We start from the raw sequence: 16,721 nt of genomic DNA, 5'->3' as shown, positions 1-16,721 counted from the left end.
CAATTGCTATGTTTAACATACAGTTGGTAGTTTTTTTTTTACCTGATATGTGCCAAGCATGGTGTTGGATCTTTGCATTTGTCTTTGTTCATTCTCATTATGTTGAACATGTGGATGCCTTGTCAAAATTTTTATTTCCTCCTATGTCTCAGGCTAATATGGGGACTTAAAATGACTTTTCACTTTTGAAGTACATTTAGTCACCAGTACCTCTAATTTACTAAATATGGAAAAATAAAAATTTTGCTAGCAATGTGGATCCCCTTTTACAAAGGAGGTTACGTCACTCATGTTGCCACACGTCCACTAACCCAATTGCTACTACTACCTCCACCCTATCGCATTCCTCTCACATAAGCTATGTAACATAGAAGTTATATGTGTATACGCCTTCTTCAACTATATATGCATTTTATTATCCTCCTGCCTCAAGGCACAGAGAAATTCCCTTATTGGCTATTCATAGTTCCTGTTGGCAATTGTACTTCACTCAGGTCCCTCTGGTAAATTTGGTTACGTTTTTTCCTCAAGCATAGTTTTTCTCTGGTAGCAACTAAATACATTGAATCAGGCAAAAATCTGTTATTGGTTATTTTATTATTAATAACTCTAGTATGTTATCCTTACTGCAAAATCAAATGCAAAACTTTACTACAAGGCATGTAATACCCATAACACCCTGGCTTTGCCAGTCTAATGCGCCTAGTACTCTCACCTTTTTCTCGCCTAGCTCTCTGTACTGGCCATATCTCAGCATTTATGAGATGCTCTAGAAATTATAGAGTATATTTTCACTCCTTATATTTTTAAATATTCATATAAACATATCAAGACATTTGTTAGATCAGAATCTGAAGCTCAGAAAGTTTAGGAAACTAGCCCATAGTTACACCTGTGGTAAGAGATAGCACACATAGAACTATGTCTTCTACTTTAGAGTCTGGAGCACATTTTGAGCTACTATTGTGTCTTAGTTTATTATCTGATGCAAAGAAAACATGAAAATTAAAATCACTGAATTCCTTTGGTTGTGATTATAATGATAACAACATAATGGCCAATCCACAGCAGGTGTTTATAATGTGCCAAGCTAAGTGCTTCTACTGAATTACTGTGTTTAAATCTCACATTATTTCTATGAAATGTCATTATCCTCATATAATTAGTCTGAAAAGAGAAACTTGCACTAGCATATTTTGATTTGTGTTATCTTCTCATATCTTTTTATAGATTATAATAAAGTAAATATTTTTTCCTCTAACATATTCCCAGTAATAATTTATATCTAAACATTATAGGTTTATTTTTTAGCAAATTTTATCAATGAATAAACCAGCCATTTTTTAATTTTATAATTTGTAAAATAAATTAATCTCTCTTCAGATGTGATTATAGCCTTGTTTTCTGTGTAATGAGATCTACAATAAAATGTTTCTAAAGAAATCAGAATCTAAATTTGCTAAGTTACTAAAAGTTATTATATTTGGAGATTCAAAAGAAACAATTTTTAATGCACTATTCACCAATGAGTTGAGGTGGTTGGGGCTCTTTCTCTGAGTGATTTCTTAACTTACAGGTATAACATAAAATGAGAAAGTCTCTCAGTGATGTGATACACTCTCAGGTTTTTTAAAAAATTGTTACTTTAGTTTTTGTTTAATTTATACATTTCAAAGCATACCTGGTGGCATACATCAGAATTGTATCACAGAGAAATATATGCAAAAACAGCATGAAAATCATAAAAATAAATTGACATTTCCAATCAAGAAGAGAACATGAGAGTGGAAAAAATATGCATATTCTTACTCTCCCTGACACAGAAGTTATGCATATTACTTCCACTCATGTTCTATTAATGAGAACCTGTTCTATAGCCATAACCCGAGTAAAAGAGAGGTAGGATGAAGAGTCTCTGGCTGGGTGGTCACTTCTCAGAAACAATTCTGCAGCATGTAAGGGAGAGCACAAATATTTTTTAACAGACAGCTGTATTTACCATACAAACTAAATGTGTTTCAGCAAAGAATTGGTTAATTAAATTACTCATCATTCATAAAATGGAACAATATGCAACTATTAAAAAGGATGGGGAGATATATATGTATTGAGGACACACACATCTCATCACTTTTGAGAGTAAGGGAAAGGCTTTACTGAATGTGTACAGTTTCAGTGAAAGCAATTTTGAGTAGATCTTGGGACATTGCATATTATTCATTACCTGAAGAGAGTTTTTCTAAATGAAAAATCTTCGGGACTTTCAGGAGAGGAAGAACAAATTAAGGAATGATCTCCACAGCAGAGACCTCGAGGCTTTTATGCGTGCAGGGTACAGTTCCAGTGCAGAAGTCCTCAAGGACAGCATGGGGCCTCCACTGGGGTGCCTCAGGCTCCTTCCAGGGCAGCAATTGAAGTGGGTCACGCTACAGTCCAGGAGACAGTCTGGGGTTCTCCTCCTTTCCGGTTGCTTCCTGATAGAATCCAGGGTTTTCAGCAGCTTCCAGGCATCCGAGACTGCAGAGGGCGCCCTGGGTGTGTGTCCTTCCACCTCTGCAGGCGCTTGCACCTCCACCACTAGCTCAGGCTGCTTTGGCAGCGTCTGCGTCTTCTTGAGGTGACTGGAGCTGTTTGTGGTTTCAGCTATTGACTCCTATAGACATAGGAGCATTTGTGACCTCTCTCATCTCCGGAAAGGGCTCCATGCCCGGAGGAGGCACAGGTGCAGCAGCCAGAGTGCAGCAGAGCTCCCACAGAGCTGAAGGCCCTGGCAGGAGCAGCGGCTCAGCACAGGCAAGTTAACCAGCGCCCAGACCCAGGGTTGCTCTCGGTGCAGGTCCGGTGGTGTGTGGGGCTCTGGACCTGCCTGCCTCCAAGGCAGCTCTTCTAAGAGCTGATGAATGGAACTCGATAGCCTCAGCCTCTCAAGACTTGACCAGCACAGCCACGTACTTACTCTAGGAAAAGTGCAAATGGCCTCATTACTTAAAATAAAAACATATACAATCTTTTTTTTTTTTGACCCCTGAACTTTTTATTGGCCTCCTGCTCCCCAAAGGGCCCCCTGCTTCTGCTGGCTTAACGTCTCAGAACTTTGGTGTCGTTGGTCTCAGACACCACTTTGCCATCCCCTGTCTGGCGGGAGGTGGTCTTTCGGACGGTTTGCATGGAGTTGCTGCTGAACCATATACAATCTTTTATAAACCTCTGACTCGACTTAGCAGGGCACAGTGGCTCATGCTTGTAATCCTCGTTCTTTGGGAGGCTGAGGCAGGTGGATCACTTGAGTTCAGGAGTTCCAGACCAGCCTGGCCAACATGGTGAAACCCCATCTCTACTAAAAATACAAAAATTAGCCGGGTGTGATGGTGGGCACCTGTGGTCCCAGCTGTTTAGGAGGCTGAGGCAGAGGAATCGCTTGAGCCTGGGAGGCAATGTTGCAGTGAGCCAAGATGGCGCCACTGCACTCCAGCCTGGATAACAGAGTAAGATTCTGTCTCAATAAAATAAAATAATAAATAAATAAATAATCCCAACTCAGTTCACAGAATATTTTCTCAGACCACATGGTTGGTCCACAACTTCCACCTTATTATAGCTAACTTATAGAAAATTTTGCTTTTTCTTTTTGAAATCGTTGTAAATTCTTACGAAATATTAATCTGCACAATGAAAATTATGAAGTGACAGAGTTGTCAGTCCCATTTATTAAACTTTTAATATAATTGCTTATTAATACTTATTAATTCTGGTGGGGTTTTTATAGTTTTTAAAACAATTTTCTATGTAGACAATTGTTGTTTACAAACAGAAACCATTTTACTTATTTCATTTTTTCGAATTTGTGCTTTTTTAAAGGACCTTAATGCACTAGTTACAAACTTCAGTATATTACTGAATATGAATGGTGAGAGAAATTCTCCTACTTCTGTTATGACATGTTCTTGTTTTGAGGACAAAACCATTCAGTTAGGTTGAATCTAATTCTCTCTATTACCATATTGCCAACGGTTGTGTTTTAAATAATGAATGGGTATTGTTTTTTATTAAATATTTTTTAGGCATCCATTGAAATAATAGGGTAATTTTTTCTCCTTACTGTACTGATAGGGTGACCTGCATTAATTGATTCTCAAATGCAAACCCTGCCTGGCACCACCATGATATATTATCCTTTTATATATGGCTGGATTTTAGTTGTTAGTAATTTTGAAGAATTTTGCATCTATATTCATAAGGAATGTTGTTCTTTTTTTTCTTTAATGCATTCGTATGATTTGTGGATTAGAGTAATTCTGGCCTCATAAATTAGTTTAAAAAATTTTTCTTCCCTTCTGTTTTGTAGAAGGTCATATGCAGAATTAGTTTTATTTCTTCCCTAAACATTTGGTAGACTCTTCAAGGAAGCTACCTGGGCCTAACATTTTCATTGTGGGAAAGTTTTTAATCACAAATTAAATTCTTCAATATATATAGGGATATTCAGATTATATATTTATTCTTGAGAGGGCTTTGGTAGTTAGTGTCTTTGAAGGAACTTTTCTATTTCATCTAAGTTGTCAATATGGACATAGAGTTGTTCATAGTTTTTTTCATATTATCCTTTGAATCTATAGGGTCTATAGTGATATCCTGTGCTGATGTATATAATTTGATAAATTTCTAATTTGATATTTGTAATTTACTTATTTGTAATTTGCTTCTTTTTAGTTTTCTTTGTTCTGTTTAGTTTAGCAAGGTCATATGATACAAGTTTAACTTATACAAATTAATCATATTTGATTGCTAGCAATGGACAGTAGAAAATTATAGTAAATAATACCATGTAAAATAGCATCAAAGCTATGAGACAGATATAAATTGAACAACATATGTAGAAGAGCTGTATGCTGGGAACTTATGAAAATTTTTTAAAATTAAAATAAATGCATATATACATCTTATTTGTGAATTAGAAGGCTTAGTAGTGTTAAGATGTCAATATTCCCCAAACTATAAATTTGACATAATTCCAATTAATATCCTAGAAGGATTCTTTAGAAACTGCAAATCTAAAGAATAAACTACAAATCTAAAGCTTTAAAATTTCTAGAAGTATAGGCTAAATTCAGTCAGTAATAGATTTCTTGGATAGAACTCCTGAAGTAGGATTTATGAAAGAATATGTTGAGATTTGATTTTATCCAATGTAAAAATTTTTTTCTTTGAAATTCTGTTATTTGAAAAGCACTAATAAGAAAATGCAAAGAGAAACTATAGACTAGGAGAAATGATATACACATCACATATCTCATAACAGACTTGTATCCAGAATACATATACACACTCATACATGCATGCACACATACACACACGTTCTCTTTTTCTCTCTTTCAAAGCTCAATAATTAGAAAACAAACAACCTAATAATAGTCGGCAGACGATTGAACAGAATTTCTCTGCAAATATCATATATGACTAGCTAATAAACACCAAAAAAACAATAATAATTAGAAAATGCAAATTAAAACAATTCTACAATAGGTACCACTACATATGTACTAAACTGACTAAAAGTAAAATTAAATGAAAAGCTGAAAATACCAACTCCTGGTGAGAAGGTGGAGTAGCTGGAAGATTGGTATATTGGTGGAAGGATTATAAAGGAATGTAGCCACTTTGAAAAACAATTTGGTAGTTCATTATAAAGTAAAACATTCACCACATAACCCACTGATCCCATATTTATCCAAATAAAATAACAACCTGTATTTACACAAAATCTGTATATAAATATTTGTAGAGACTTAATGCATACTAACCCCAAACTGGAAACAACTGAAATGTATGTTACTTGTGAGATGAATGAACAAAGTAAGGTATGTTCATACAATGGATTATTACTCAGTAATAATAATAAAAGAAGAACAACCTAATACTAATAATAATATAGATGAATCTGAAATACATTATGCTATATAAAAGATGTCAGACTCAAAATACTAAACACTAGATGATTTCATTTATATGACATACTGGAAAAGAAAATCATTGAGATAGAAAACAATCAGTGATCACCAAACATTGGCAGCAGGGCACTGGGTTGACTGTAGAGGTGCACAGGGGATATTTTGGGATAATGACCCTATACTATATCTTATGAATGGTATTTGTTAAAAAAAATACACATTTATTAAAACGTGCAGCACTGTACATGAGAAAGAATGAATTTTACTGAAGTTATGGACTTCATTAAAATACTCAAAATAGAACCAAAATGCAATAACAAAGCATTGCCTCACTTCTCTATCTTCTTGTAAGAGAACACACTGAAAATTTGAGGCCAGCAAGTAGTCTAGCACTAAGCAAAGGATCCTGAAGAAATTGACGTTAGCAGTCATAAGCAACAGCCTAATCTCTGCAAACCAGCTCACACTGCATTTTACTAGACCAAAGAAACAGGGGTAAGAGGATGAATGATGTGACACAAATTATCACCATTCTAAATATGTCAAGCATATGTCCTGCTGACAAGAGGGGACTGTCTGGCATGGTAAGTAGCTATGCCAGCTTTTCAATCCTTAAGCATAAAAAGTGAGTGAAGTTCTTGTTTTTTAATGTACCACATAGGGAAATAATAATTTTTTCCTCATTACTATGGTTCTAGTTGTTGGTTAAAAGGCATTTTTGTATATGCCTAATTTAAGAAGCAATTTTATTACTAAAATTGAGAATGAAATATCATCCTATTTTGTAAAATGATAGATAACTAATGTATATGGAAAGGTGCTTATACCATTTTGTATTTCCAAAGAATTTCTAAAAGTTCTAATTTACTTTCTTAAACATAACCTGGAAGCCTACAAATAAAACATCACAGCTGTATTCTCACTGTCTAGCTAAGTCCAATACATGATCAATGTGAGTTATTTGACTATAGGTCACAAAGGCAGCAGCATAATGCTATTGACTATGCAATGGTTGATCTGATAGCTATACACACAAGATAACAAACAGTGGTTCTTTGGCTTAAAGCTATTTATGTAAACAAAATTAATGAGGAAGGAAGACCTGTTGGTCATAACTTGTAATGGTTAAACTGGTTGCCAGCTTCTAATCACCTTTCCCTATTGGCCTGTTTTCACTCTGAGGGAGGTCAGCATGATTTATTTACATGTGTTTCCTAAATCATATACTTTTATACATTTGTGAAAATGTGTCCTAAGTTCCAATGATGTTACAAAGCAAAACAATCCCTAAAAGCTATGCAAATTAGTATATTTCATAAAAATTATTGTCTAAATTGTAAATTGGTCCACAGTTACACAGCAAATTCAATGTGGATGTACATTGCTTCAGAGAGTAATATTAATATTTTATAGAAACCAAGAGGTCAATATAGAAAATCTTTATTTCTTGTGATTAGTATTTCTCTATCTGTTGGAGATTTTGCTTTCAGGTGAAAAGTTTGAAAGAATTTACCAAACAAACAAATGAAAAACTTCTCCAGGAGACATCAAGAGATGACAAAATAACAACAGAGTCACATAACACCCAAAAATAAAAGCATAAAAGAGAAAACACTTCTACTGTAAAAAGAAACAGCACCAAGTTGCTTATAGTGTATAAAAATTATGACAGGATGATAACAATAGAAATTCTGTTGTACTAAATGGATGATTAAGCTTTAATGATAAAATGATAAAAATAATGATAATAAAAATGGTTACTATGTGTCAGCAATATTTTAAGAACTTTGTATCACTTACCTCATTTAAGCCTCCCAAAAACCTTGTGATGTAGTTTCTATTATTATCCCCATTTTAGACATGAGGAAAAGCACGTAGTAAGAGCTTTAGTCATGTACCCATCATTATTCATATGCAACAAATAATCTTGATATCTCAAGGACTCGTTACAACGATAATTCAATTTTTCCCTGATATCACAGTCCAGTTGGGTTATCAGTGGTTGGGTTTTTCTAACTGGTGTCCCAGGTTGTTGGGCTCACTTGCCCCAGGAATGGGGAAAAGGCTCTGGCGGCGTGGTGAGCTTACCGTTTGTATAAATATCACGGATCCAAAGAGTTTAGCAGAAAACAATTTATTAGGCAGAGAGAGAGAGAGAGAGAGAAAGAGAGAGAGAAAGGGAGAGACAGAGGGAGAGAGGGAAAGAGAGAGAGAGAGCGCTCTCCCACACTGCCGTGGGAAGGGAATTCAAAGGGGATATCTGCACAGGTAGAGAGGGAAAGACAGATCCCATGTTATTGTGGGTGCGGATCCCAGGGAGAGAAAGCCCCACAGGTAAGGGGCAGTGGGCTTTTAGCTTTGAAGTTATTCCCGCCCTGTTCATGTTCTTGTCCAATGAGAGGAGTTTTTTTTTAAACTTCCTCTGGAGTGATTGATCTTTGACTTTGATCCCAGATTGATTGCTTGGGCCCACAACAGAGCCCCTCCTTTCAGGGCTTTTGGTGGGCTTTCTGAACAAAGGAACTCGCCTGGAATTTTACCTACTCCATACGCAGGAAATTTAGATAAAGAACTCTTGGTTCCTTGGTGGGGAGGTGGACGGAGGCATGGCACTGGGAAGCCCTTGCCTTGGAAACCATGCCCCTTGTGGACTCGGTTTTCCTTAACACAATCCCTCATTCCCATGTGATGTTTCAGGCTCTTTCCATTTTGGGCTTCTGCCCAACGGGTGAGAAGTCTGCCTGATCTCCAGCATCCAGATGGCTGACAAGTGTACAGAGAGTAGGAGACTGGCAGGATGCTGTAAGCATGAGGTCAAGGAGTTGCACACACCAGTTCTGTCTGTGTTATATTGGCTAGAAGACACAAATATGGCTCCAACGTAACTGGAAGACAGCTGGGGAATGTCATCTTTTTATTTGCATAGAAAGAGGAAACAAGATTAATGCACATTTAGCTATTCTCTGCCACATTCACATAGCCTGAAGTTACTAAAACAGTTGGAGGTCAAGTATTTTTGTTGCAGGGACCAAGGCCTCAACATAATACTCTTCTGCTATTCAGAAAACAAGATAAGTGGTGAAAGAAATTTCCGTTTTACTATGAATTAATTTTCTTCTTTTAGACTCCCTCCTACTATTTATTAGTGACACAAATTCAGATATCTGTTTCTTGACTAGTATTAAATCAAATGGCTTAGAAGTTTTGATGTCTTAAAGCTGCCCACTGTTTCTAAACTGTCACCTTACATTTGATAGAGAAGGTATATTCATATTTTGATAATACTCTGTTTTGCAACTTTGATGAGGGACGTATTAGTCCATTCTCACATTGCAATAAAGAACTGCCTAAACTGGGTAATTTATAAAGAATAAAGTTGAAATTCGTTCACAATTCTACTCAACAGGAAGCATGACTGAGGAGGCCTCAGGAAACTTACAATCATGGTGAAAGGCAAAGAGGAAGGAGGCACATCTTACATGACAGGAGCAGGAAGAAGAGAGAGTACAGGGGGAAGTACTACACACTTTCAAACAACCAAATCTCATAAGAACTCACTCACCATCATGAGAACAGCAAGGGAAAAATCTGCTGCCATGTCCAGTCATCTCCAACCAGGTCTCTACCCTAACATTGGGGATTACAATTCAACATGAGATTTGGGTGGTGATACAGAGTCAAATCATGTCAAGTTCATAAAAAATCCCTTAAAACAGGACAAAGTAGATCTGTGTTAGGGGAATCTTCATCAATTAGCTTAGATTTGATTTGTGAAATGACAGCCCCTCTGCTTTAATTAAAAATATAGTTTCATTTTATGATAATGCTGAGGAAGATAGATCAGATGCCATGTTTACATGTCTGTGTTCCCACTTGCATATTTACTTTGCTAAGATACTAGTGGTGTTCCTACTACAGTTTAGGTTCCAAACCAGTGGTAATGTTATATAAGCCAATGGCTATGCTTCATGAAAGTCAGTTCAGTGAATACTAATGATTCAAGTACAAAATTTTTTGTTGTCTTCAAATAAGTTTTCTAACAAAATTAATCTGATATGCTTTTAACTATGTTCACAGTCATTACAGCGTTGCATGCTATTAAGCATAAATGCTAAGCAGTTCAAGTAGATAACTACAATAATTAGCATTGCTTTCACGGTCAAGCCAAATTTTAAATTTAAGTGTTCATATTGTTAGTTCTTCATGGTTCTTCATGATCTGTTAGCAGAATCAGCATTTACCATTTTACCCAATATCATTTACTGTTTAATCCTCTCCTTGTCATGACTCTGCACATATACAGATCTTCATGCAGGATAAATCTAATAAACTAGAAGCTAAGTTGACTTTGTATATTTTACTATTTTCAACCAACAGATCTCCCCCTAATGCTGTTTGAGGTCTGGTCTTTCAGATTAATTTTTTTGCCATTTTGTATTTCTCCTCAACTCTCCAAATCACTAACCCCACCCACCCACCCCGTCCCTGCCTCTTTTCAGTGTTCACTCTCCATTCTCTGAATATTTCAAGTAGAGAGAGTAGAAAGATGGAATTTGTAGTATTTGGATTTTATATTTTGGATTGACACAGTGAAAAGGTACATCTGGGCTCCAGGTATTACATGGAAAAGCAATAAATTTGATTCACTGAGTGAATACACCTGCATTAAGGTTGAGACTAAATGAATTAGATCGTATCTCTACCCTCATTCTTTTTATCTTAGAATCTATTTTGTGTGAGGAACCTTTCCTGCTTCCTCTTTCTGTTCCAACCTCTAATTACATTCACCTTTGCCTTCACTGCTCCGCTCTAATGCTTTTTAACACCCTCAATCTATCCTATTAGGAAACCCAGTGCACTTTACAGGTTTCAATCATGTTTATTTCTTAATGAATTTAACATTGATTTTCCCGCTTGATTCTATAGACTACTTTTCTTCCTTAGGTTTTGTGAAACTTTCGAGGTTCTTCACCTGTGTACTTGATTATTTCACAGTTTTTCTTGGTGGTAGTTCTTATCACTGCTGTCTTTTCTTCTGTTTGATTTTCACATGAAGAAGTTCTCTGGGTTTTATATTTGTATCCGAATCATTCTTTTTTAAGGGAATGCTTCTTTATTCTTTAGGCTTCAATGACCAACTTTATGCTTGTGACTTCTAAACTGGCATCTCCACTACCAAGTTCTCTTCAAAGATAGACCCAAATTCTCAATCTCTCCCTGGATATTACATTGCCAATATTTTAAACTAAATGAAATCAAAGACAAACAGTATTTTCTTTCCAAACTTTTAGTGCTTCTGTTATGCTTAGTTCATTTTCTTAGTACTACTCATTTAGGGTCATTATGCTTTTATCACATTTTTGGCCATCTTTCTAAGCAAATACTCATAGTTTTAATTTATTATTTTGCCATTCCTCATCACTTAGATAGCTTTTCTTGCTTTATTATCTTTTTCTCTACTATTAGGTACTTTTGAACAATACAAGTCAGAATGTGTCACTAATGTCCTTAATAACTAGGAATGTCTCCTGTTGCCTAAACAGAAAATTCTACATTATCTGTGAATTAATTCACCTTGATCTGGCTCCAAACAACAATTCTAGTATCTCTCTCCTTTTTTTTTTTTTAACCACATCAAGCATTATAGGTTAGCAATGCAGCATTAATTGTTGTTGCCTGTATTTCTTGTATGCCTTCAGGCCATCCTGTTTACTGTCTCGTATTGTCCTCTTTATCTGGGCAACATTCTCATTAATTTTGTCTGTCAAAACTCTTATTTTTTAAAGTCCCAACTCCAACTGCTTCTACAAGTCTTTCTCAGATATACTCCCACATATCCAGCTTCTAGATGAATCTTTCTTTTTCTAAATCCTACCTCTTGTATTTTTATTTAGCATATGTGTTTTGCTACCAAGATTTGTAAATATTGTTTTATATTGTTGTTCTGTCCACCCAATCCCACTTACTTCCACGCTCGTATTGTAAATATTTTGTTTTTTAAAGGAATTTTGCATCTGTGGAACTCTAGCAGAGTGATTAGCATTGACTATGTGCTCGATAAATATTGAATTAAAATAGCATATAGATTCAAGCCAATTTTGGACTGATTCTATCCACATAAAGTGTAGCACTGCTGAAGTGATATCCTTGAGGAGGTGAGAGTGGATGGTATTTATGCATAGGATGTTTGGTGGGAGATTTCATTATGAGTTCAACTAACTGTGAGATCCAAGGGGATGCAGACTACGCAGATGTGAGAAGAAACAGTATAAATTTGGAAAATCTCTTCTGACTGCTTCAGTTTTCTCGAAAAAAGGAGCAAGATCATCATATATGAGTGATTATTAGGAAAGATGTTTGCAGTTTTAAGAAGAGAAGATGTGTGAAATAATTGTATGAGAATGCTGAGCAGTAATTGAACTAAGGAAATACTATAGATAATTACATTTATAATACAATACCCAATGTTCAGTTTGGAGTGTTCCAGGTGTTCTTTTACATTTTGGACTTTTATTTTTAATTATAATTTGTTATTTCTGTAGCACCAGCTCAACTTGTGGGAAATATCAATGTATTTTAAATTCACTTCACTTTAATCATCAAAACTCTTATTTGCCTACCTGAGGAAAGGAGTAAAAACAACAGGATTGTAGCAATCCATTTATACCCCTATTTTCAGATAGTCATGCTTCTATACAATATTTATCTAGTTTAGCACATCTTATTTCTGTTAGAAATTATTTCTGCAATGAATGTGTTCCTGTCACTTCATCTTTATTTCCTGTTTTTATCATATTCAATCCTAATTTGCTCTGAAGGTTTGCTAAATTTTGCTTTAATCATGTCTTTTCTCTAAAATATTTCAGATATAATGAAATATATTATGTTCAGTATTTTTCTAATATTTTTCTACCAATGAAAAATAAAATATTGAAATGAGATATATTCACATTGATTTCTATGAAGGTTACACATGGATTGGTAAATCAAAACAAGCTCTCAAAAGATAGAAAATCAATTGATGTGTCAGATAGGAAAAGCATAGATGGCAAAATCAACCCCAGAGTTGACATCTTTCCTTTTGAAATAGTTTAATTTACCAAAATTTGAAAGGCTTTGTGACTATGAACATAGTAATAGGCTAAAAAGTGGGAGGCCAAACAGATTGATCTCAAATTTTATTTACAACAATTCAAGCAAATGTAAACTAACATATTTTAGGTAAATATTTTTTCCTGGACCAATCACATAAAATTTCTTGGAGAACAATCAAGACTGTATTGTAAGGACTGTTCACTGAATAATCATAAACAGTATTTACATGTACAGTTAATTATAGAGAATGTATTTGTTTTTCCTCTGCAGAACTTTTATCCAATTGCCAACAGTTGAATTGTCAGTATAAATGTACAATGGTCAGAAATAGTACAAGATGTTACTGTGAGGATGGATTTGAAATAAAAGAAGATGGGAGAAGCTGTAAAGGTAAATAAAACATGTAACTCTATCAAATTTTGTTTATAGATGCTTAGTTAACAGAAATACAAAAAGACAGTTTTGAGCACCTACCATATGCTCCACAGAGTGTTTATGTTAACCTTTCTTTCTTGAGATTTAAAAATTTGCCCCCACACTGAAACATAAACATTATATGTATACATTTATGACAATCAAATTTGAATTCTTTTTTGCAGTAATTTCAAACTTGGGGAATGTCAACAATGAGAAACGTTTGGGTTAACCCTTAACACATTGATCTAATTATTTTAACTTCCTATGTTTTACAGCTGTTACATAGCTGCAGTCTAGTAGACATGTGTTATTAACTGCATTCAATTAATAGTTACTAATCATGTTGTTCTTTATAATTTTTGCAGTAGTTATTCTGGCAGCTGGCATTTTACCAATAATAATAATAATATAATAATGAACATAAATATTGATTTTTTCAATATCTGGATTCTTGCTTTTGTGAATACTTTATAGTAAATGTTTATCCTCCAAAACAACTGCCCTCTTCCATACTGAAGAATTTTAGATTATCTTTCTATTCAGTTGACTCCAATTATACACATATTAATATGTATATATAATCTAATGTATCCACAAAGTTATATGCATTGTTTTACATGATACTTAGAACCTATGTTTATCTCTACAAATATTTCTTATCTATAATATAGAGTATGTCTCTCTCTGACTTGTTCCTTCTGTGTGTGCATGTGTGTGTGTGTGTGTGTGTGTGCAGGGAATAGCTGCATTGCCAGAGCCACTAATAAATAGAATACTTTCCAAAGAAATTAGTACTTTGCTGATTACTTCAAATCTTTTCTCTAATATTATCACTTTTACCTTAGAATCTTAAATTCAAAAGAATTCTTAGAGGGAATTCATTAAAATCTTAATGACAAAATTGAGATCCTGATAAGTTAATTGACTTGAGTCCACACATCTTCTTAGTAATAGAATTGGGACTGAAACTTAAGCCTGCAGAACCCTCTTAGTCTTATCCTGAAGAAGCTCATTGTCTTTTCAGGTACATTGGGAATTGAATTTTATTTTTTGGGGTTTTTTTTTGCTTTGTGCATAATACAAATGGTATAAAAACACTTATTATCAAGTGTTTATCAGACCCAGAAACTGCATAATCTGACCACAGCGAGGCCAAACTCACATATTTATTTGACTCATGTTCTTTTAGAACAACATTTAAAAATTAGAAAATTGCACACAAAAGTTTAGATGTTCTGGAAATTCAGGGCAACACTAGATGCCTCATAATCACAGAAGTCCGCCAGATATAAATGGGGCCAGACATGAATGATGCCTTTGAACATGCATGCTCTTTCCACTTCAAAACAGTCCTTGCCATTCATACGTGTTTGGCTTAGATGTCTATTCTGCATCCTTCTCACTCATTTACTACACCTGACTCCTATAGTAATCAAGATCTGTAGTTCCCTTTGCAAGTGTGGAGCTGAGTTAAATGCACACGTTCCTGAAAATGGTTAATTAATTGTTTTATGTGCTTAATTAAGTATATAAAAACAACCACAACCATAACAGATTTCTTCCATGGAACATCAGTAAAGAATTGCACAGCAATCATTTTAGAAGTCACCAGTGGGAGAGGAGCTCTTTGTACTTTCTCTATACTCTTGAGACCCAGATCTGAGCATCATTTAGGCTTTCTCAAAATTAGATTTCCAGGTAGGTCTCATTAATTAAAGGAGAAAAGAAGGCAGCATTACAAGTAGTGGCATGCCTGTTTCTTTGTGGTCAATGTTGTGGAGTTCCCTTGCAGTATATTCTGGTGAAGTAGAAAGAACAAAGGAGATAAGTGATCATATTGCTCTCCCAGACAACATAATCATATCAGAAAACTGAAACAGAAACCAATAATATTAAAGATGAAAAATCTATGAAAATAGATAAGAATTATGACTGCCATCAGAGACAGACTTTACCAAATGCGAGCCTTAATTTCATTCAGTATTACTGTAGACTTCGCTCCAAACACTACATTTTTTTCTATTACCAAAAGTATTTCCTTCAAATGAGCCATCCATGACTGCTGGCTATTACATGACTCTGAAGAAATCTGAGTTTATGCATGCCATACAAATGCATAGTTTCACAATTTAAATGGCTCTTCTGCTACTCAGCAATCTTTTTGCTTTCTCATAATAAACTCTTTATAGTTTGGATATTCCCAGAAGCCAACCCTGAAACAAGGATTCACATGGCTGTTTTCCTTTATTTGCCATTGTAGATTTTTCTTTTTCTTTCTTTTCTTTTCTTTTTTCTTTTTTTTCTGGTGGTGAGGGTGAGAGGATACAGGAAGAGAAAGGTAATCCTCCATAGTTGGAGCAATTAAGCCAGCTACAACAAAGGGCAACTGAAGCTTAAGTGTGTGGCAAAACTTTCTAGCATGAGAGACAAGGGAACTCAGGCATGTATACACCAATTTCTGAGGAGCACATTTGTTTGTTTATTTTTGTGCTGGAAGTGTTATTATCTCTCCTGGAACCTTCACCTGCCTTTAGTCCTGGCAGAGCTTTTGGTGGGAGAGGAAGAAGGGTTTGGAAGTACCCTCAGGCATAGATAAAGATCCCTATGACTGTAGAATCATACTGAAAGATCTGAGGGATATGAGGAGACAGTATCTGTTATAATGCACTTGACCATTCCTTTCAATTACTTCTTTATTCTCTCAAAATACGTTTCCTTAACCTATTCTCTTTGGTCGTAGTCATTGGCTCTTTATATTCTGGGTGCCATCTTGTATTAATTCTGCAACCTACTCTCTCTCTACTCACTGTTGACTTGTGTATCCACCCATGCTGCTTTTGCTGTCATTTCAGAAGAAGAGCTTTACTTCTTTTAGTCTTTTTTTTTCATACATATTAAAAACCCCACTCACCCAAACTTTTGTCTTAACTTGGTCTATCAATTTCTACTTATCGTGTATCTTTAAACACTACATTTGCACTAACATTGTAGTCAATAAATATTCTCACATTTCTTCTATACTAAAAAAAAAACAAAAAACCGAAACCAAAAACACAACAAATATCCTTTCTATATCCTATCTCTTCCTATAGCCATCATTCCTATATCTTCCTCCTTTATTATCAAAAACTTTAACAATCAGCTACATTTACATTCACAATTACATTATTTTCACTTCATTCCTCCATTTACTGCTATCTAGATTCTCATTCTATAATTTTCATAAAGCAACTTTAAATATCTCTTTTCCTTTAAAATTTA

The 16,721-nt window shown here is 35.0% G+C and overlaps 1 protein-coding gene across 2 annotated transcripts in view; it reads left to right on the top strand.

Annotated features, from left to right (window-relative positions):
- LRP1B (LDL receptor related protein 1B) overlaps positions 1–16,721 on the top strand; it is a 1,894,725-nt gene that overhangs the window by 862,785 nt on the left and 1,015,219 nt on the right. For both annotated transcript variants that reach the window (XM_032286208.1, XM_032286207.1), the window contains exon 4: positions 13,314–13,433. In XM_032286208.1, coding sequence (XP_032142099.1) covers positions 13,314–13,433 — 120 coding nt within the window. The remainder of the gene's footprint in view (positions 1–13,313; positions 13,434–16,721) is intronic.

Source organism: Sapajus apella, unplaced genomic scaffold, assembly GCF_009761245.1.
Source record: "Sapajus apella isolate SASKATOON/1434 unplaced genomic scaffold, GSC_monkey_1.0 scaffold18, whole genome shotgun sequence".
Taxonomy (NCBI): Eukaryota; Metazoa; Chordata; class Mammalia; order Primates; family Cebidae; genus Sapajus; species Sapajus apella.
This window is presented reverse-complemented; position numbering and strand designations above follow the sequence as displayed.